This window comes from Oryctolagus cuniculus, chromosome X (genome assembly GCF_051225735.1).
Source record: "Oryctolagus cuniculus isolate XC-2025 breed Fujian yellow rabbit chromosome X, ASM5122573v1, whole genome shotgun sequence".
Lineage (NCBI taxonomy): Eukaryota > Metazoa > Chordata > Mammalia > Lagomorpha > Leporidae > Oryctolagus > Oryctolagus cuniculus.
Genome location: NC_142888.1, coordinates 89,672,317 through 89,689,922, shown reverse-complemented (window position 1 = coordinate 89,689,922; position 17,606 = coordinate 89,672,317). Strand labels below are relative to the sequence as shown.

At 43.3% G+C, this 17,606-nt stretch overlaps 1 protein-coding gene and 1 non-coding gene across 3 annotated transcripts; one reads left to right on the top strand and one right to left on the bottom strand.

Moving 5' to 3' along the window:
- The first annotated feature begins 1,171 nt into the window (after positions 1–1,171).
- On the top strand, positions 1,172–1,244 carry TRNAV-UAC (transfer RNA valine (anticodon UAC)). Its single transcript has one exon. It is a non-coding gene; the product is annotated as a tRNA-Val (tRNA).
- A 1,444-nt stretch (positions 1,245–2,688) lies between these two features.
- Positions 2,689–4,929, bottom strand: TCEAL8 (transcription elongation factor A like 8). Of its 2 annotated transcripts, XM_008273074.4 has the most exons (3): positions 4,792–4,929; positions 4,319–4,390; positions 2,689–3,693 (listed from the first exon to the last, which is right to left on the bottom strand). In XM_008273074.4, the coding sequence occupies exon 3, from the start codon at positions 3,649–3,651 to the stop codon at positions 3,301–3,303; it is 351 nt and encodes a 116-aa protein (XP_008271296.2). In that variant the 5' UTR covers positions 3,652–3,693; positions 4,319–4,390; positions 4,792–4,929; the 3' UTR covers positions 2,689–3,300. The 2 variants fall into 2 exon arrangements, with proteins under 2 accessions (XP_008271296.2, XP_002720380.2); XM_002720334.6 differs by lacking the exon at positions 4,319–4,390 and having other exon boundaries at positions 4,792–4,916.
- Between the last annotated feature and the right edge of the window lie 12,677 nt (positions 4,930–17,606).

Here is a 17,606-nt window from a genome sequence, read left to right as displayed (position 1 = left end):
GACTGTCGTCCTCCAGGTGTGTGTCCAGGACAGCCTAGGAGGGCTGGGTGCCTGCTGCAGGCTGGGGCAGAGAAGCTGAAGGCAGACCCACCCTGCAGAGCAGTGTGGCTGGGTGAGCTCACCCACAGCCCGCCTGAGCGCCGGGGGGATGGGGTTGTCCTGTCTTGTGAAACCAGCACTCCCTCCTGGATCTTGTCTCACTGCAGCCGGAAGTTCAGGCTGCCAGAACCTTGAGGCATGGTCTGGGGACATGAAGAGCTCCCAAAACAATAGTGAAAAATACAAAACAAATAAAATATGAAACAAAAACAAAGCCAAGGGCATAGGGCTGACTTGTTTTTTGGACTAATCACAGAAAGAGGATTTGGAATTTATTTGATATATTTAACTCTTATTAGAAGCAAAGAATGCATGGCTGAACAGTGTTTAGTCAAAAAAAGTGCATTTTATATTATATTCCTCTCCTGTTATTTTTTATCTTGTCCTTCTTTGTTAACAGGAATCATTTACATTTTATATATAAAAGATTTGTCAATTGTTTACATTAAAATTCATAGTTAAAAATATAGGCTTTTTGATGTTTCTATTCTGTTCCACTGTTCTATCCATTTGTTTTTGTACCAGTAACCAGGCTGTTTTGATTATAATTGCCCTGTAGTATGTCTTGAAATCTGGTTTTGTGATGCCTCCGGCTTTGTTTTTCTTGGATAAGATTGCTTTAGCTATTTGGGGTCTCCTGTGTTTCCGTATGTATTTATAAAATGCATGCAAATAAAATTTAAAAAAATTAACAACAACAAAACATATGCTGGTACAGGCCTTCTAGTTCCCGAATGTCAGTAAGCAGTCACCAATAGTTTTTCTAAATACTTTATGGTTTGTATTTGTAATAATGGAAAGCATACCGTGGACCTCATGCTTCAAGGTGTATTATGATCACCCAGAGAAGCTCGTTAGCTATGTTTCTTTTGCAAGATGCTCCCAGAGTGTGGCTCAGTGACTCTTATGTGGGGCTCAGAAATCAGAATTTTCAAAACGTTCTGCCACTGAATCTGAGGCAAGCCATTACGTGAGATACTTTGATAGAACATTTGGAGTACACGGCATTCCTTGTTCTGTTTCTTTTCATAACTGCTTATCATAACTCGAGAGCAACATCAAGAGCCACAGGGGTTCCATGGTGTAGTGGTTATCACATCTGCTTTACACGCAGAAGGTCCTGGGTTCAAGCCCCAGTGGAACCATGCCTGGATGAGGATTTTTATTTTTTATTTTTTGGATTTTCAGCCCTTGAACAAGTGAGTTTAAAAAAATACAAAAAAAAACCTTGCCAAAGGTTATTCAGTCAACAACAATTTGGACAAATCTACTGACTCCTTAGTAATAAACTGGTCCTCCAGCAAAAAATAAACAAATAAATATTAGAAAACTATATGTCAGTTAAACATAAGTATATGAGGATATCAGGAGGAAAAAGTCTCTGTTCTATAAAGAAAATATAAGCTCCAACATTTATATAGTAACCATTCTGTACCCCATTCATTAAAGTACCTATGTAATGTGCCTTTGCAAGTTTTTTCACAGTTTAGCAGGGGTGGGATGGATGGACACTGATCTTCAGATCTGTTCCTTTAGCTTCTTGTGCAATTTTCTCGTCCCCTGAAAGACTTCCGAACCAGTAAGGCAGGTCGTGCAGGAGCTCTCAGGCACAGATCATCTTCAAACCTTACTTCCTAGGTGTAAAGCAGCGACTCTGACTAGAGTTATGATGTCTTTCCCTCAAAATTTGAATTCCAGTCCAACTCCCAAATGAGTCATGTCTGACTTCTATGGGGAGAGGGGGTCTTGTGATTGAAAATACAGGGGATTGCTTTACTAAAGCCTGTGCAACACATGTGACCCAAGCTATCCTAGGACAGTCCTACCTGTGTTAAGTGTCACCATTAAGCAGAGGCACTTTTTTTTTTTGACAGGCAGAGTTAGACAGTGAGAGAGAGAGAGAGACAAAGGTCTTCCTTCTGTTGGTCACCCCCCAAATGGCCGCCATGGCTGGCGCACTGCGCTGATCCAAAGCCAGGAGCAGGTGCTTCCTCCTGGTCTCCCATGCAGGCGCAGGGCCCAAGCACTTGGGCCATCCTCCACTGCCTTCCCGGGCCACAGCAGAGAGCTGGACTGGAAGAGGAGCAACTGGGACAGAATCTGGTGCCCCAACCAGGACTAGAACCTGGGGTGCTGGCGCCACAGGCAGAGGATTAGCCTGGTGAGCCGCAGGCTTTCGAAGAGAGTGGGAATTCAACTCCCCTCCCACCCCCCGGGAACTCCAGCAGGGTACTGACACTCAAGGCCTCAAATGCAGCAGTGGTGCTGGTGGGGTGGACAGCAGAGAGCAGGACTCACTAGAATAGCCAGCCATGCCCATCAGGCATGGCAGGAGCCAGGAGTGGCCACAGGGAAGGGCTCAGCAGCAGAGGACTGACATGTCTGCTCTGAGACATGTTCTGCATAGAGTGAGTCATGCCAGGGCCTCCCTCAAGTAACTGATGATTCTGTAGCAGATTGAGGCTCCATACAAACAGGCAGGAACAAAATCCCACCAAGCACAGCTCAGTTACTACCTCATTTCTTCCCCCACAGCAGACTTATGAGGCAAATATATTCCCCGTTAAAAGACCAAGGCTTAAGCAAATGTATCTGCCATAACTGCCAGTTTTATTCCTCTGGCTAAGAGATCCAGAGGTGATTTGAGGTTTACATTTCTTTTGTATAGTTCTTTCAAGAGTTTAGGTTGCCCCATTGCCCGTAGAAGCTGGTTGCAAAATTATTTAACTCTTACTTATATATAAAAAAAATTCCTATTACTTTGTGTGTGTGTGTGAGACAGAGTTTCATTAAAAAATACACATAAGCAAAAAGCAAAACAAACAAAACTTCATACCACACAGAAAGAAGCAGTTAAGTTTTTGATATATGATTGTATGTATACACACACACACATATACACACACAATTTGGAATTTTATCCTACATGTGTGAGCTAATACTTAATATGTTGCTTTGTAACCTGTTATATTTGACTTTACAATATGGAATGAATGTATTTCCATGCATATGTGCGAAACTTCCCAATTGGAAAACAGACTGGAAGATGGATCAAAATCCAATGAGATGCTGGTAACAAGGAAATTACCTAAAACAACATATCCTCAGATAACTAAAAGTAAAATGGAGGTCAAAGACACATCAGAAAATGCTAACAAAATGAAAGCAGGGGCCAGATTTTAGTATCAGACGAGAAAGAATTCAAGGCCTAAAGCACACAGGATAAGGACGGCTGCGTGAATGTCTTTGCTTCCAATGCATCATCACAAATTTGTTTCTTACTCTTCTTATCTCTTCCCTAAGCCTTTCCAACTCATCTCCTCCTCTTATCATTTCTTCAGGGTCCAAATGCCTAACGGGAGTGTCCTCTTTAAATCCTGGGCCGGGCTGAGTGGGCCCTCCTCCAAGGGTTCCTTCGGCCTCCTGGCTTACTTCTTGGGAAGGTGCGGGATTTCCTTCTGCCTCCCGTGGTACCTCTCGTGCAGGGTGGTCTTCCTCAGCCTTTGGCATGTTCTGTGGTTTTCCTTCATTTTCTTCACAAGACTTTTGCATGTTGAGTGTTTTTGGACTATTTCCTTTTTGAATGAGTTAATCCTGGAAATCAAGAAGACAACAGGACTAGGTGCCACGCAAACAGACAAGCTGCCAGAGCATGGGTTCCCAGAACCACAGGCCTTTTCTGTATCTGGTCCCTGATGGTGGAAAGTTTTCCAACTAGACAAGGCTAGATCCTCAGGCGCAGAACTCCCGGACTCCACCCCTTCCTCCGCCTCCCTTCCCTCCCCCTCTCCCTCCTGCTCCATCTTCTCTCCTCCCGCTCCAGCCCACCATTTTCCCAGCAGGCCCTGCTACAAGCCTCTCCCAGCGCTGAAATGGGAGCAGCATAGAAGCAATTAACCCTTCCCTCGCTTCTGATCTCTAACACTCCCGCCCTTTCAAGCTTTCTCAAGCCACCCTAACCTCCAGCCTCTCAGCTGAGAAGGCGGCTCCAGTCTGTGGCTTTCCCCTCGTTCCTTACCCCCACCCCGCCCCGTGTCTTCAGCCTCCCCTTCCTCCGCCCCGTTTCCGCTGCCGAGTCGGCACAGGCCTCCGGCGGCGGCGGCGCTTACTCCCGAAGGGGGGGGGGGGAGGCTGCGGGTGCCCTGGGACGTACTTTGATGTCATCCGGACTTCCACCCTCACCCAAAGGGAGCTGAAGTATTTGCACCCTTCCACTGACCTGCAGGGATCCAGCGGATTCTCCTCCCGCTTCCCTCACCTCGATTTCTGGCGCGCCCAAAAGACCACAGTCCTGCAAACAGACAGGAGTGCTTAATGAAAAGGCCAGTGCTGGGATCAAGACTCCCTTTCACGATTCTCGGTCTCGTGGATCTAAAGTTTCCCACGTCCCCATCCTCTCTCTCCTTTTATGGCAACCCCGCCCTCTCCTTGCCCGCCGTTAGCCGGCCAGCAGGGAATGGGAGAGGCAAGTTTTGCCCACATTGTTTCCACGACCCTCCGGACCCGCAGTTAGCTTTCCTTCTACCTCGCCACCCGCCATCCCCCAACAAACAATCCCAAATCCTTGCAGAAAACGGGTGTTTGGCAGAACAGTCGTGTAGGGAAAGCACGGCCAGGCGGCCCCGCTCCTTTTCCGCTCTCTGCCAAATGGGCCCCCAGGGTCTCCAGGTCAGCGCCCACCTTTACACTGACCTGAAAGGACCTGGAGCACTTTCCTCCTTCTCCAGCAATAGGGAGGTGTTACAGGGAAACAGGCCCTTGGACTAGAAGGACTTCTGCACACGTCGACTCCTGGTCACGTGAGCGTCGCGTCATCAATGAGCTGCACTCCTCAGTTACCACTCCCATCACCACTGCCGCCCCGCCCCTGCATTCCCTCCACTTGATGGTGTCAATCTTTTTCCGTATTTGCCAATGAGAGACAATAAAACCGGTATCTTTGCCCTGGGGTATCTATTTACCTTTCTCAGATTACCAGGGAGGATCACAGTTTCAGGGATAATTGGCCATTTCTCCTGCTTTGCAGAATCATCTCTTTCTCCTGCTTCCCAAACGTCCACATCGCCCTCTCCAAGGCCCCAAAGTCCACCAATTCCCCTGGAATCCTACACATCATTAAAATGGGGAAAGGTAGTTAGATCCAGGCGAATGGGGGGGGGGGGTGCTGGAAAAGGGTGAGAGAGTGATTTTCTAGTCTCGTTGAGTAGTTTTCTGTAGTACTTTTAAAGAATGATGTTTTAAAACGGGATGCCTCGTAAGGTATATACAGGACAAATGAATTACATTAATTTCTAAGAAATTAAGTTTTCTGGTGACTACAAATGAAATGACTATTTACAACATAATGATGGGTTCACATTTTTTCAAATCTTATTAAGACACCTTTAAAAATTGACTCCTGAATATAGCTGTGGAAGGAGGCCAGGTTTTCTGTTGCTAGCAATTTTGTTTAAGTAATCCACTACTCTCTCTGGCTGAATTCAGGTTATCAAGTGTTAGATGTCTTATCTTTCCATTGATGATTGCTGGTGGCTTCCACTTGGATTTCAAAAGAAGGCTACAGACTGACTCCCTCCCCTCATGTCTTCTGTAGGTTCTAGTGCCTTGCTAAATCAGCTAAGTCCAAAAGCATGCTTCTCACAGAGTGAACTTTTTCTGGGAGACTCAAAGATATACTTTGTAAGGAAGCATTTTGCTGTTGTGAAAAAGATACATTTGTAGAGAATTAACTCTTCTAATGAAACACTCAGAGAGGAGAGAGTTTCCTGTATCTCACCATTGATTGTTTCATTTTTTTAGCACGTGGAATTTTCATTCTTTCATGGAGCTTTTCAGATATTCTGGTATCTTTGTGTTACATTAAAAAAAGAACTATCGATGTGCATAATTATCATGATCATAAAGCACAGAGAACATCATTGCTGTAAAAAATTAGTTTAAAATAAAAAGTGATAGGGCCGGTGCTGTGGCAGAGCAGGTAAAGCCACTGTCTGCAGTGCTGGCATCCCATGTGGGCACCAATTCAAGTCCCAGCTGCTCCTCTTCCAATCCAGCTCTCTGCTATGGCCTGGGAAAGCAGAAGAAGATGCCCCAAGTGCTTGGGCCCCTGCACCCATGTGACAGATCCAGAAGAGGCTCCTGGCTTCTGGCTTTGAATCAGCACATTGCAGCCAATTGGGGAGTGAACCAGCAGATGGAAGACCTTTCTCTCTCTCTCTCTCTCTCTCTCTCTCTCTCTCTCTCTCTCTCTCTCCCTCTTCTTCTTTCTCTGTGTAATTCTGACTTTCAAATAAATAAATAAATCTTTAAAAAAATAGAAAGTCCGGCCGGCGCCGTGGCTCAAAAGGCTAATCCTCCGCCTTGCGGCGCCAGCACACCCGGTTCTAGTCCCGGTGGGGGCGCCAGATTCTGTCCCAGTTGCCCCTCTTCCAGGCCAGCTCTCTGCTGTGGCCAGGGAGTGCGATGGAAGATGGCCCAAGTGCTTGGGCCCTGCACCCCATGGGAGACCAGGAAAAGCACCTGGCTCCTGCCTTCGGATCAGCACAGCGCACCAGCCGCGGCGGTCATTGGAGGATGAACCAACAGCAAAAGGAAGACCTTTCTCTCTGTCTCTCTCTCTCTCATTGTCCACTCTGCCTGTCAAAAATAAAAAAAAAAAAATAGAAAGTCCTCTCCTTCTCTCTATGTGTAATTCTGACTTTCAAATAAATAAATAAATCTTTAAAAAAATAGAAAGTCCTCTCCTTCTCTCTATGTGTAATTCGGACTTTCAAATAAATAACTAAATCTTAAAAAAAAAAAAAAGCAGAAAGTGATGTCTCTGCAACCCAGAATCCACTAGTACTTGGAGATGTGGTGGTGCCTGGAATGGCAATCTGACCAGTGGAACCAGCTGCTGTCTGTTGTCCAGGGGGTCACAATAGGACGCTTCAGCCAAAAATAGAGCTCACCAGGGAGCAGGAAGGATAGGAAAATTATTTTTACTGCCTTAATGTTTTATAATTTATATTTAAGTATGAAGAATTTATTGCACTGTTGAATAAATTTTCTATTATTTACATGTTTTAATACAAATATAGCTAGGAAGTTATAAAGATTTAATCATTGTCTCCAACTAGATGTTTCCACTCCTTCGGATGTTATCATATAGTGGGGAACAACTCTGATCTTTCAATATATATATATATATTATTAATAGCACAATTGACTCTCTGTGTGTGTACGGTTCTACCAGGTTCTATAGATTTCTTTAAGAACCACCACAATTAGAATACAATTCAATCACCCTGAAAAACTCTTTTATGCTGCTTCTGTTGTGTAGTCATATCCTACCCCACTTCTCTAAACTCTGGCAATTGTTGATCTAGTCCCCATTCCCATAGTTCTGAAACTGATTCCTTTCACTCAACATAATGTCCTAAACATTATGTCCATTTGAGTTATTTCATATTTCAGTAGTTTTTTCTCTTTTGCTGAGTTATATTCCATTACTTGGAATATAACTATTCCACAATCTATTTATCCAGTCAGCTGCTGAGAAACATTTGAGTTATTCCTAGTTGAGGACAATTTTTAAATATATATAATATTTATTTATTTGAGAGTCATAGAGACAGGGAGAGACAGAGAGAAAGGTCTTCCATCTCTTCCATCTCCTGGTTCACTTCCCAGATGGCTGCAATGGCCAGAGCTGCACCGATCTGAAGCCAGAATCCAGGAGCTTGTTCCAGGTCTCCAACATTGGCATAGGGGCCCAAGCACTTGGGCCATCTTCTGCCACTTTCCCAAACCAGAAGCAGAGAGCTGGATCAGAATCAGAGCAACCGGGACTTGAACCAGTGCTCATATGGGATGCTGGTGCCGCAAGTGGTGGCTTTATCCACTACGCCACAATGCCGGCCCCTCTTCAGACATTCTTTATGAACACTTAAGTTTATGGAAAAGATAGAGGTGGTTGTGCCTGCTTGTGAGGAAAGGGCTTCTGATGACAGAGTGGAGAGGGAGGGCACTTTCTCTCACATTGTGTTCTACTTGTCCTCAAGGAATAAGGACTTGAGTGCTGCCTACTACTCCACCACAGCACCAGCCCCAGTTTGTAGCAATTGTAAAGAGAGCTGCTGTGAACACATATGCACAGATTTAGGCCCTTATTGCTTCATATCTAGACTACCTGCCCCTGCCTTCAACACATCTCTCGGCCCCTGTAATCCACTTTCACATGGCCATCAAGCTGAACTTCACTCTTCACTGCTTTCTTTTTTTTTTTAATAACATTTATTTTATTTATTTGAAAGACAATTACAGAGAGAGGTAGAGACAGAGAGAGAGAGAGAGGTCCTCCATCCGCTGGTTCTCTCCCCAGATGGCCACAATGGCTGCAGTTGTGCCGATCCAAAGCCAGGAGCCAGGAGCTTCTTCCGGGTCTCCCACGTGGGTGCAGGGGCTCAAGGACTTGGGCCATCTTCTACTGCTTTCCCAGGCCATAGCCGAGAGCTGGAATGGAAGAGGAGCAACTGCGACTAGAACTGGCGCCCATATGGGATGCTGGCACTTCAGGCCAGGGCTTTAACCCGCTGTGCCACAGTGCCAGCCCCTCTTCACGGCTTTCAACTCTCGTTCTGTTGTTCCGAGACCCTGAATGGCGTCCCCATCACAAATGAAATAAATCCCATACTCCTAATCACTACATCTCCCTTCATTGTAATGGAGCCTCAGGACACACATTCCCAGTCTTCTCATACACTTCTCTGCTTCATCCAAAACGCACTTGCACTTGAGGCACAGTATGCTGCATTTTTTTCCCTCTGTCCTTGCTCCTCATTTAGTCCTCCTGATTATGTCCTTCTTCCTCCTATACCTTGATCCCACTCAATCTTAGAAGTGTGTCCCGGGCTGGTGCTGTGGCATAGTAGGCTAAGCCTCTGCCTACGGCACAGGCATCTCATATGGGTGCTGGTTCATGTCCCAGCTACTCCTCTTCTGATCCAGCTCTCTACTATGGCCTGGGAAAGCAGTAGAAGATGGCGTTGGTGCTTGGACCCCTGAACCCATGTGGGAGACCCAGAAGAAGCTCCTGGCTCCTGGCACCTAGCCTCAGACCAGTCCAGCTCAGGCTGTTGTGCACATTCAGGGAAGTGAACCAGTGGATGGAAGAACTTTCTCTCTCTCTCTCTCCCCCCCCCCTCTCTCTCTCCCCCTCCCCCTGTGTGTAACTCTGCCTTTTAAATAAAGAAAAAGTGTGACCCTCATCACCCTGCTTCTGAAGCCACCCCAGCCGGAAGTTATCTCTCCCTCCTCTGTTATTGCTGCACGTAAGATCTTCACCTCTCATGTAGTGTATCTTGTACCTTCCCTCTTTTGTGTGTGTGTGTGTGTGTGTGTGTGTGTGTAAGTGTCGGGGGTGGGGAGAAGGTTGTATCTAACCAGATAAATGATAGCTATAGAGTGGGAATGAGGATAAAGGATCAGGCTCCAGCTCTTGTGCTTCTTTCACGATTCTTCAATGTTCAATGTGTATCGCTCATAAACATTTGAGACTCGGGGAGAGCTCTTTGCCAATTGGCTCCAAGACAATCCTTCTTTCTGACTACACATTGTCCCTTCTTCTGTTTATGCTTATGCTGCTTACATGTAGTCTCAGCAACTCTTACTGCTTTTATGGAGCTATTGATAAAGGATATGGACCCTGTTTTCCTAAATACTCATGAGAGAGATGAAGTCATCTTACAAACTTTCATCCTCACCTTTGCTCTGGGGAAAGTTCAGTGCATCAGAGTAACACTCAGCTATCTTTGAAGTTAAGTCAATCACACCAAATTTTAAACACAAGTAGTTCACTTCTATTGAAGTAAAAACTCTATAAAAAAAAAAAGACAAAAGAAAGAGAAAGGTGCATGCATTAATTTTAACAATGACTTTTGAAGAGTAGCCACTCTGTAGCTCTGAACCAGTCAATGTCCTGTTGTTGTGCACCAAGGCACTGAAGATAGTTCTGAAGACCAAAATTCTCCAGGTTATGTAAGAGAAGAAAGGAGGCAGCACTTTACCATTCTGGACTATCCAGGAACCTCTTCTACAAGACTGTGCCATCCACAAGAGTGCCTTTTATGTTCTCTTTATAAGTCACTTGCATAGTCTTATGTTCTGAGATTCTATATTCAGCAACTCCTCCTGCATGAATCTCATCAGGTAAAACTTGAGTTGACTATTCTTCTCTAACACACTCTATGGCTTGAAAACATCCTTCCTAGCATGGCAAAATCTGTTTCGAATCCGAAGGTTTAACTACATAGTTTGGAATCAGGCAGCTTCCATCTGAGATGATTTACCCCTTTGGGGCACCAGCTGATTCAGAACAGTCTATCACTTTGCACAACTGAGGGTATCTTACCCACATTTTGGTGCAAGTGGTAAACATAGAGCCTGGCTGATTTCTAGTTAGATTTTTTTTCTGCTCAAGAAATAATAAACTCTTTGACCATCGCTCCTATCAAATGACACAACAGTGTGTTCTGCAAATTTCATGTTGGTAAATTTCACAAATCTTGCAAACTCTTTGGTGTAGCCATTGGCTACATAACCAATAGTGTCGCAATTAGGTACAGGAACAAGCACAGAAAAGCTGAAACAGTTTACATGCTTCAGCTTGTTTTTCATGGACTATTCTGAGAAAGTGGATTTTGTAACATTGTACTCAAAGGTAACCAGACTAAGGGCACAAACAAGCAAAATTGCAAGAAGCCAGTCCTTGTGAGATTTTTGAACATAGGATGTATGCTGCTTGAGCAGGAAGGGCCCTTCTGCTCCCCCTTTTCTACATCTTGGATGTACATTGGAAGCTGGAAAGTCTCTCCTACTCCCTCTTTTCTGCATCTTAATCGAGTCCCTGACCTTAGCCACAAAAATCATAGGGAATTATACCTTCCCACTATCTCCTTAACTTATCACAAATAGCTAAAGTTTCCCTCTGAACAACTCCCACTTGAAGCTATTTGATAACACTCCAAGCAAATGTCTGCTAATATCTACATCCAGATAAATGAATTTAACTTGAAGCATACCTTCTATACTTAACTGGCTCTTCTGCATAATTCTACCCACTGACTGAGCTTCCAGCTAAATACTGCACACATTGTGGATGATTGTGGCAAGGAGATTCTTTTCAAAATAAAATACTTATTCATTTATTTAAAAGGAGGGGGTGAAGGAGAGAGAGAGAGAAAATCTTTCAACTCCTGGTTCACCTCCCAAGTGGCCCCAATAGCCCAACAGCCGTATCTGTGCTAGACATAGTCAGGAGCCAGGAACTCCATCCAGGTCTCCCGTGTAGGTGGCAGGGGCCCATGTACTTGGGCTATCCTCCATTGCTTTCCCAGGTGCATTGGCACAACTTATCACTGGTGGTGTTAACTTGGATGTGTTGTCTGCTATTTTTCCCTTTTCATACCCTGTTTGCTATAAGCAACTCTACCTCCTGGAGGAAGTACTATCAAACAATTTGTGGATATGTGTCTGAACACAACCACAGTAATGAATAAATATTTGTGGGAAGATAATTTCAAACTATGCAAATATCCTGTGGATTTTGCCGCAGCAGTTACTACTGTGGTTTTCTGATGGTGATCTTTTTTTGTAGAAAACTTTTATTTAATAAATATAAATTTTGAGAGTACAACTTTTGGATTATAGCGGTTTTCCCCCCATAACCTCCCTCCCACCCACAAACCATCCCATCTCCTACTCCCTCTCCCATTCTTCATTAATATTCATTTTAATTATCTTTATATACAGAAGATCAACTCTATACTAAGTACAGATTTCAACAGTTTGCACCCACACAGACACACAAAGTATAAAGTACTGTTTGAAGATTAGTTTTACCATTAATTCTCATAGTACAACACATTAAGGACAGAGGTCCTATACGGGGAGCAAGTGCTGCTGTTGATTTAACAATTGACCTGATGGTGATCTTTTTTTTTTTTTTTTTTTTTTTTTTTTTTACAGGCAGAGTGGACAGTGAGAGAGAGAGAGAGAGAGCGAGAGAGAGAGAAAGGTCTTCCTTTTGCCATTGGTTCACCCTCCAAAGCCAGGAGCCAGGTGCTTCTCCTGGTCTCCCATGCGGGTGCAGGGCCCAAGCACTTGGGCCATCCTCCACTGCCTTCCCGGGCCATAGCAGAGAGCTGGCCTGGAAGAGGGGCAACCGGGACAGAATCTGGCGCCCCGACCAGGACTAGAACCGCAGGCGGAGGATTAGCCTATTGAGCCTCAGCACCGGCCTGATGGTGATCTTTTTATACTTCTCATTCTTTCTACATTTAGCATTTCAAATTACTTTGTAAGAAAGTTTTTATCCTTCATCACTCACATTTGTTTGTTTTCATCGATATGATTCACGGATTTTAAATTCTTTGGGCTATAATTCAGTACTGTCATTATTTGCTGGTGTTGCTTACACTACTCTAGCCTCAGCCTTTGAGAGCTCTTTCAGGTTGCCATACTGCTGTTCTTTTTTGTTTCTTTGCTTTCTGGCACTTTAAGATGTCCCAGGTTCATTTTGTAGTTTCCTTTTCCCAACCACTGATCAACCGTTTCTCTTGGGAATCCTGGCTTCTATTGGATTATTATATTTAGTAATTAAATCTGGGTTCTGGGTGCACTGGTTGTTCCTGAGGTATCTTGGGTTCTATATCTCTTCTGATAGAGCAAGGAGATAATGTGTATACTGAACTATATACACACATACCTGCATTTATTTTTCTGTATACACATACCTAAGTTCATACTGACATATTGAGTTTATGCCATTATCACAGATACCTGTCTTAGTCTGTTTTCAGTGGCTATAACTGAATGCTCAAGACTGGGTAATTTATAAATAATAAAGTCTTATTTAACTCATGGGTCTAGAATCTGGGAAATCCAAGTCAAGGGACCACAATTAATGAGGGTCTTCTTGCTACTGTAGGTACAGTTCTGAGATGGTACAAGACATCACACAGCAAGGGGGCCCGTGAGAGATGGTCAAAAAGGCGCTTTTTTTTTTTGACAGGTAGAGTTATAGACAGTGATAGAGAGACAGAGAGAAAGGTCTTCCTTCTGTTGGTTCACTCCCCAAATGCCTGCTATGGCCAGCGCTGCACCGATCCGAAGCCAGGAGCCAGGTGCTTCCTCCTGGTCTCTCATACAGGTGCAGGGGCCCAAGCACTTGGGCCATCCTCCACTGCCCTCCCGGGCCACAGCAGAGAGCTGTACTGGAAAAGGAGCAGCTGGGACTAGAACCTGATGCCTATGTGAGATGCTGGCGCCACAGGTGGAGGGTTAACCAAGTGAGTCACAGCGCCAGCCCCCAAAAAGGCTTTTATAACTGGCCCATTCACGTGATAACTCGCTCATTCCCTCTAAAATGCATTAATCTGTGAATGGACTAATCCACTCATGAGGGCAGAGCCCCCATGACCCAATCACCTCCTAAAGGACCAACTTCCTAATTAACGTAGGACTTTGGGGATTAAGTTTTCCAATATATGAATTCTGTGGGACAAACATTCAAATTATAGCCCTATCCGTTTAGGTTTCCTACCTCTTGCTTATTTTTTTTTTCACTTCTCTCTCTGACAGTGAGAAACCTAGTTCTTAACTCCAGTTTATTTTGTCCTAGTATATAGGTAAAATAGCTTACAAATAGCTATTATGTATCCTCTGAGAAACAAACTTCTCAACCAGAGTATAGCATTTATGTACAGTTCTCTCACGAGTCTTAGAGTATCCAGTCAAAACAATGTTTTCCAAAACAACCTAGATGCAGCTCATTCCCCCCCACCATTTCCAGTGTAATTATGTCATACATTTGTAATATAGTGATTTTTTCTCTATACTACATTTTCCATTTTAGTTTCCCTTACAAACTGCCACATATTTTTTTAGCTGATATAGGTCAAGAGTCACCCATTGTGTTATGCAGTTCTATGGAATTTGATGCACTCATATATCAATCACCAAAGTATTATACACAAGGGTTTTGTCACCTTAAAACATTTCCTGTGTGACTTATTTGAAATCAACTACTTTCCCTATCCTTACCCCCTGACAACCTACATTTTCTATCCCTATAGATCAGTCATTTCACAACATCATATAAATAGAGTGATGTAATGTACATCCTTTGAGTCTGGCTTCTTTTACTTAGCAAAATACATTGAGCAGCATAAAATGAATCAATAGGCTTTTTTTTCAATGAGTGAAGAGTAGCACATTGTTCAGATATCATTTTTTGTTTAGTTTTCACTATAGAATACCTGGTGTATTCCCAGCTTTTTGTCAATTATGAATAAAACTGCTATGAACATTTCTGTTTATGTGAGAACATAAGTTTTAAATTCTCTTGGGTAAACATCTAGTGGGATTGGTTGGACTGAGTAGTAATTCTTTGTTTAACTTTGTAGGAAATTGCCAAGACGTTCTTTGAGCTGGCTGCAAAATTTTGCATTTCCACCAGCAATGAATGAAAATTCTTTTTGGCCCATGTTTTCACCAGCATTTGCTATTGTTTCATTTTGCATTTTTTGTTTGTTCATTTTATGCCATTCTAATAAGAGCTCAGTATTATCTAATTGTGGTTTTATTGTGTCTTTCCCTCATTACTAAGTATGCTAGACATGTTTTCATGTGTGCATTGTCAGCTGCATACATTCTTGGATAAAATTTCTGTTCATGTCTTTCCTCCTCATTATCCTTTCCTGGGGATTGCTTTTCTCTTCCTGAATTTCAAGAGTCATTTATTCCTCCTGGGACTGGTGTTGTGGTTCAGGAGGTTAAGCCACTGTCTTCAATGCCAGCACCCCAAATCAGAGTGCCAGTTACAGTCCCAGTTGCTCTGCTATGGATCCAGCTCCCTGCTAATGCACCTGGGAGATATTAGAAAGTGGCCCAAGTACTTGAGCCCCTACCACCCATGTGGGAGTCCCAGATGGAGTTCCTAGTTCCTGGATTCAGCCTTGTCCAGCCCTGGTCATTGGGGCTATGTGGGGAGTGAACAAACAGATGAGAAATCAATCTTTCTCTCCCTCTACCTCTTTCTCCATCACTCTTCCTTTCCTTTCTAAGAGTCATGTATTTCTTCTGTATAAAGCCCCTTTATCAGATATGTCACTTGCAAATATTTCCTTCCTCTCTGTGGCTTGCATTTCCCTTCCTATAACAGTGTCTCCCATAGAATGAAACCAATTAATGTTTATGATGTCTAAGTTTTCAAGCTGTTAGCTTTTAGTATTATATCTACAAATTCATCATGAAGACAAATGGTAATATAGATGTTTCTCTTGTTTTCTTCTATAAATGTTATTGTTTGACATGCAGATTTATGACATATTTGAATTATTTTGCATAGGACATTAAATATGGGATTAAGGTTCACTTTTGTTGCAGATGGATTTCTACTTGTTCCACTACCATTTGTTGAAAAGAACATTCTTTCTCCATTGAATTACCTTTGTGTATTTATCAAACATCAGTAGACTATATTTGTGTTGGTGTATTTTTGAGCTCTCTTATCTGTTCCATTGATCTTTGATTGATTATTTTTATGTTATCACACTGTCTTGGTTAATGTAGTCTTGAAATTTGATAGTGTGTGTCCTCTAACTTTGCCCTTCTTTATTTAGAATATTTTAGTTATTCTAGTTTCTTTTTCTAAAAAAAAAAAAAAGATTTGAAAGGCACAGCAAGGGAGAGAGAGGGAGAGAGAGACAGACAGACATAGAGATCTTATCTCTTCTGATTCCAAAATGTCCACAACAGCCAGGACTGGGCCAAGGAGAAGTCAGGAGGAGCCAGGAACTCCATCCTGGCCTCCCACATGGGAAGGAAGGGCCCAAGTCTTTGGATCATGTTCTGCTGCTTTCTCAGGCACATTAGCAAGGAGCTACATCAAAAGCAGAGCAGCCAGGAATCAAACCAGTATCCCATGTGAGATGCTAGAGTCACAAGCGGCAACTAAACCCACTGCACCACAATGCTGGTCCCACTCTGGCTTCTTTGACTTTTTATTTAAAATTAGCTTGTTGCTCTTTACAAAAATGAACAAAAACATCTTCATCTGATCATTATCGCGGTGATGATCATAAAACTAAAGGGTACTGAATTCTTAACAATGTTGGCTCTTCCAGTCCATGAATACGAAACATATTTCCCTTTTAAAATGTCTTCTTTCATTTCTTTTTATGAGTTTTACTGCTTTAAGCAAATAAATCTTGCTCATATTTTGTTAGAGTCACACCTAAGTGATCCATTCGTTGGTGCTATTGTAAAGTTATTTTTTGAATTTCAAATTCCAATCGTGTGGCCAGTGCTGTGGCGCAGTAGATTAATCCTCCTCCTGCAGAGCCGGCATCCCATATGGGCGCCGGTTCTAGTCCTGGTTGCTCCTCTTCCAATCCAGCTCTCTGCTATGGCCTGGGGGAGCAGTAGAAGATGGCCCAAGTCCTTGGGCCCCTGCACCTGCATGGGAGACCCTGAAGAAGCCCCTGGCTCCTGGCTTCCGATCGACACAGTTCCGGCTATTGTGGCCATTTGGGGAGTGAACCAAAGGAAGGAAGGAAGACCCTTCTCTCTGTCTCTCCCTCTCACTGTCTGTAACTCTACCTCTCAAATAAAATAAATAATTAAAAAATCCAATTAATCATTTTTGGTATATTGGAATACAATTGAGGAATTAACCTTTTATCCTGAGACCTCAGTGAACTTACTTACTAGTTCTAGAATCTTTCAAGGATCCTTTAGGACAATGAATGGTAGCACAGTTCTGCCTGAGTGACACTCCTGCTTTGGGAACTGGACTCTTGAGTAAGGGTGGGCATTACCTTTTTAGATCTTTTCAGCTTGCCTCTCCCAGACAATAGGTGCCTCAGTATTCTCAGAACTCTTTCTAATGGGCACAGGCTGGACAGAAAGGAGGCTTCACCTTTTAGCCGCTCTTACCCAGAACTTAGCCTCTGCAACAGAGAGCTCAAGGCACGATGAGAAGTTCTGTCTCTACTAGAAAGAGTTTGAGACTCTCCAAGTATGAGCTTGTGGGGAAGATACACCTGTGCTCTTGATCACACCACTCTGGAGTGTTTTCATCATGCTGATCTTGTGGGTGGGGAAGGAGAGAATCTTGGCTCAAATGCCTCATGTTCTCTTTGTTCTTATTAAGCTTTAGACTTTCTTGAAGAAATGTTTCTTCATTTGCTGTGTGTGTTTAGGACCATTTACAAAGATTTTTAAGTTATTGTATTTTTTTTTCATAAAAGATAACTTTCACCTATTTCACTGGGGAGTGGATTGTCGTCATTTTAACGTCTCCACCAGATAGTTCCAAGATCTGTATCATATCTGATTCTGATCCTGACGATTGCCTTTCTGTTCAGAATGTTGTATTTTCTTGTGTTTTGTATTTCACATTATGTTTACTTGCAAGCGGGATGCTTATAAGGTAATAACTACTGAAGTAGATTTTATTCCTGGGT